The sequence below is a fragment of the Gracilinanus agilis genome, chromosome 5, assembly GCF_016433145.1.
Source record: "Gracilinanus agilis isolate LMUSP501 chromosome 5, AgileGrace, whole genome shotgun sequence".
NCBI classification, from domain to species: Eukaryota; Metazoa; Chordata; class Mammalia; order Didelphimorphia; family Didelphidae; genus Gracilinanus; species Gracilinanus agilis.
In genome coordinates, this window is record NC_058134.1 from 105,841,729 (window position 1) to 105,846,295 (window position 4,567).

The 4,567-nt window shown below is 37.0% G+C and overlaps 1 protein-coding gene across 1 annotated transcript; it reads right to left on the reverse strand.

The window, feature by feature from the left end:
* Positions 1-209: 209 nt before the first annotated feature.
* LOC123248731 (olfactory receptor-like protein OLF3) lies at positions 210-1,166 on the reverse strand. Its single transcript, XM_044677587.1, has one exon. The coding sequence runs from the start codon at positions 1,164-1,166 to the stop codon at positions 210-212; it is 957 nt and encodes a 318-aa protein (XP_044533522.1).
* Between the last annotated feature and the right edge of the window lie 3,401 nt (positions 1,167-4,567).

A 4,567-nucleotide genomic window follows, 5' to 3' on the forward strand; every position in this document is an offset into this window, starting at 1 on the left:
AAAGCAAGCAGAAAGCAGTCATGAAAAATTGAGTCTTTTTAAATGTGCTTAGGTACTACCCACCAGGCTACCGCCCTACCACCAATTATCTGAAGATATCTATTAATATTTTCCCATCCTTTGAAAGGAGTGTCAATGATGTGGGTAGTGCTTGTCACATTTCCGTCTGGGAGGGAGAGTCCAGAGACACAGCTGTTTCTTTGTGTGACTCATGAGGATGTCAGCTTTGACTTTAACTCATAGAACTGTCCTAGCAGTTTCTGCCAGGCCCCCTTCACTTCCTTATTCCTCACACTGTAAATCAGAGGGTTCAGCATGGGTATTAAAAGGGCATAGAACAGTGAGATCATCTTCTCTTGAAGGATATTGGGGCTTGAGTGGGGCTGAATGTATGTGAAAATGGTCATCCCATAGCACAGAGACACCACTGTCAGGTGGGAGGCACACGTCTGAAAGGCTTTCTTCCTTCCCTCTGTGGACTGGATCTTCAGGATAGTAGAGATGATCTTGATATAGGACAGCAGAACCAACAAGAATGGAGTCATAAGCAAAACAATACTGGAGGCCATAATTGCAACCTCGTTGGAGGAGGTGTCCACACAGGCCAACCTGACCAGGGCTAGGGTTTCACATGATATATGGTCTATGACATTGTTTGTGCACATGGGAAGCTGAAAAGTGACGACTGTCTGCATGAGAGAGTTGAGAGAACCACAGGCCCAACAGGCAGCTACTAGTCTGGCACACAACCCCGCATGCATGATAGCTGAGTAACGCAGTGGGTCGCAAACTGCCACATAGCGATCATAAGCCATTACTGCCAACAAAAGGAACTCAATCCCACCCAGTCCTAGAGAGAAAAATAGCTGGGCAGCACAGCTCACATATGGAATCGTTTTCTGTTCTTTCAGGAAGTGTGCCAACATTTGGGGGACAATGCTGGTGGCATAAGAGACATCAACAAGGTTGAGGTTGGTGAGGAAGAAGTACATGGGGGTGTGGAGCCGGGTGTCCAGTCGAATGAGGATGACTATGAGAATGTTTCCCAATACAATCATAAGGTACATAATCAGGAAAAGGACAAAGAGAAAGATCTGGGTTCCTCGGTCACTGGACACCCCCAAGAGAATGAATTCACTCAACCACGTCTGGTTATCTGTTCCCATTAAAGAGAGGGAATCTGCAGGAAGAGGTGGAAAAAGAAAAAAAAGATCATTGAGTTTAAAAACCAAGCTGACAACTTTTCAAAGAAATGTATTATCCTCAGTCATAAGCATGGATTTACATAACTCTTTCAGAGACACTTGGGTGTTCCATGCATAAGTGTTGGACCTGGTTTCAGGAAGACCTAAATTCAAACCTGGCCTCAGACATTTTCTAGCTATGTGACCTGGGAGAAATCACTTGGCCTCTATCTCAGTTCCCTTAACTGTTAGGTTGGTATAATAATAGCACCTACTTCCCAGAGATCAAATAAAATATTTGAAAAATACTTATGGCAGCATACAGTAGGTGTTTGATAAATAATTGCTTCCTTCTTTTCATGAATGTTCTATCCCTCCCTCTCTACTGGCTCCTTGACTACAAAAATGCTTGAATCGGTCTTAATTTTTTTAAAAAATAGCTTCTCCACCCTCAAATTATCCTTTGCTTACTGTCCATTGTCAAATTTCTAAAAGTAAAAAAGGAAAGGAATGGAAGGGAAGGGAAGGGAAGGGAAGAAATTTGGAATCAGAACACTGTATTTGAATCCAAGTTTTGTGTGATCTTAGGGAAATCCTTTAATTACTTTGACTTCAGTTTTCCCATCAGTAAAATAAGAGAGAATTAAACAATCTTTTAGGGCAGGTAGGGGACACACTGGATAGAGTGAGAAACCTGAAAGCAGGAAGACTCATCTTCCTGAGTTCAAATTTGTCCTGAGACACTTACTAGCTAGGTGTACCTGGACAAGTCACTAACTTTCTTTGCCTTGGTTCTTCATCTATAAAATGAGCTGGAGATGGAAATGGCAACCCATTCTAGTGTCTTTGCTAAGAAAAGAACCACAAATGGGGTAATGAAGGGTCTGACATGACTGAAACAGCTGAACAACAAAAGAAATTTTAAGTTCCTTTACATCACTAATTCCAAAGGTTTTTTCTATTTCTTTCTCCTTGACCCCTAAATAAGATTTGGTCTTGTGAATCACCACCTCCCTCTTAATACTCTTCTTTCATCTTACTAAACTATTATTGTTCTAATCCTACCTTTCTGATAATTCCTTCTTTGTCCCCTTTTGGGCCTCCTGTTCTGTCTCCCATTCTCTGAATGTGGACATTCCCCAAATTTCTGTCCTTGATATACTAGTTTTCTCATTCACATTACTTAAATTATGAAGAAAAATTACTTTTAAATAGTATTTTGAATTGAGATGGGCTCTCTGAGGAAACATTCCTAAACTTACAGCTCCGGTAATATCTTTACCCCAGAGTTTATATCTTATATTTCCAACTCTCTTCTGAACAATTCAATCTCTATGTCTCTGGTAATTCAAGCCATGTCTAAAACTTAATTCATCAACTCCCCTCTCTAAATCTGATCCAACCTCCTTATTTCTGTATGATACTACCATCTAGTTCTGGAATTATCTTTGACTCTCCTTAACCTCCCACATCAAAATGGGTTCCAAATCTAGGTTTGTTATAACTCTTCTATTATTTTTTCTTTCCATTTTCTCCACATAAAACCTTATGAAAACCCACATTACACAGACTAGCAGAATTATATAGCTGACATGAACCACAGTGGTCACATTGTCCAACCATTACTTGTAAAAGAAATTTCCCTTTACTCTCTCCAATAATTAATCGCTTTAGACTTCTCTTGGAAAACTCTAGTGAGAGGGACTGTCCCTTCTCCTGAAAAACCCATTCCATTTTTTGGAGCCTAAATCTTCCTTTTTTCATCTATCATTCATTATTCCTACTTCTTCCTTCAAGGACCAAGCAGAATAAGTCTAATCTCTGTTCAAATGGACAACCCCAAACAGTTCCTTGCATTAGCCCCTTACTTTAGATAAATAAATTGCCAATCAAACTTTAAGAATAAAAAAACAAAATTTTATAGTAGTTACAACTCTATTCTCTTTGAAAATTATTAACCAGAAGCAAAACTTTATATTGAAAAAATGAACAAAATCTAGTTCTATTCTTTCTATTCTTTCTTTCACACACATACATATCCTACTTCTCCAGTCTTAATGGTTTTGCTCATTTTATTCATTTTCCCCATTTGTGGAAGAGCATCAAATCTCATCCCCACTTATGGAAGCTCTCTTCCTTCAAGGGAAAATTTACCATAATGAGTTTTTACCTCAATTCCATGCTTCCACTGAACGTTTCCTATGTCCTCTCAGATAAAAGTGACCTACCTCTGTCGTTCAAAATTTTCATACTACTTTATCTAAATCAATTATTCTCCTTTGTATCAAAATAAGTTATAGAAGTGCATAGTATGCATACACATAAATTACAGTACAATAATTTGTAATTTGTATTTGAACACTGTACATGTAAATTCATTGGGAGTTTTGTATCTTTGTATTTCCAGTGTTTATTCAAATGTCTTTACATAGTAGATAATAAACGAATGTTGAGCCCAACTTTAAAGATAATTCTTATTTCCGATGATATAGACTCTCTGTCCTTTTGCCAAAGAGGACAGAGAGGAAAAAAATATTTGTTTATACTTCTCAGTTCTAATTCACCTGCAAAAAATTTGAATTATGTGACCACTTCACAGAGTTGATTATATGGACTTGGGGCCCTCGCTGTGGTGGGAAGGGGAAGATCTCACATGACTAGACATGAGGATTCTAATACAGAGAGAATGACTAAGAAAGTGAGGCAGATTTTGAGAGGGAGAACAAGAATATTTTATGATTAAATATGTAAAAAGGGGGAAAAGTCCCTATTACAAAGAGCTATTGAAAATAAAATATAAAGCAATTGCTTACTGATGGAGAAAAGATCATTCTGATAAGTCCAAATACAACATAGAGAAGGCAGGAGAAATATGACACATTCCTTGTCTAAGGAAACAAAAATCATACATAAAATATTGATTTTATTTGTATCATTACTTTTTGTAGGTATAAGCATGTAATTTTATATTTGATTTTTAAAATGGCAATAAAGAAAGAATATCATTGGGTATGGATGCATGTATGAATATATATACACATTAGAGAGATTTGTCTACATAGACATATTTATACACAGAACAATACTTTTGTGTATATACTTATACACACACACATTTATATAAAAACACATTCATAGGTAGATGTGATCATTGTCTTCAATCATAGAGATGTAGAATTTAGAGTTTTAAGACACCTTTAAAATTTTTTCTTTCATAGTACAGATGGGGAAACTGAGATCCATAATTTGAAGTTATTTGCATATACTTCAGAGATGATAAATACAAGGGAAAGGATTCAAAACAATTCCGGTTATGACAAATTTAATGATGTTTTCCCCCAATACACTTTCAAACCTGCTTATCTATTATGACTTTGTTTTTT

Excerpts from the sequence above, each read along its gene's own strand:
- LOC123248731 (XM_044677587.1), bottom strand. The coding sequence starts at position 1,166 with ATGGGAACAGATAACCAGACGTGGTTGAGTGAATTCATTCTCTTGGGG.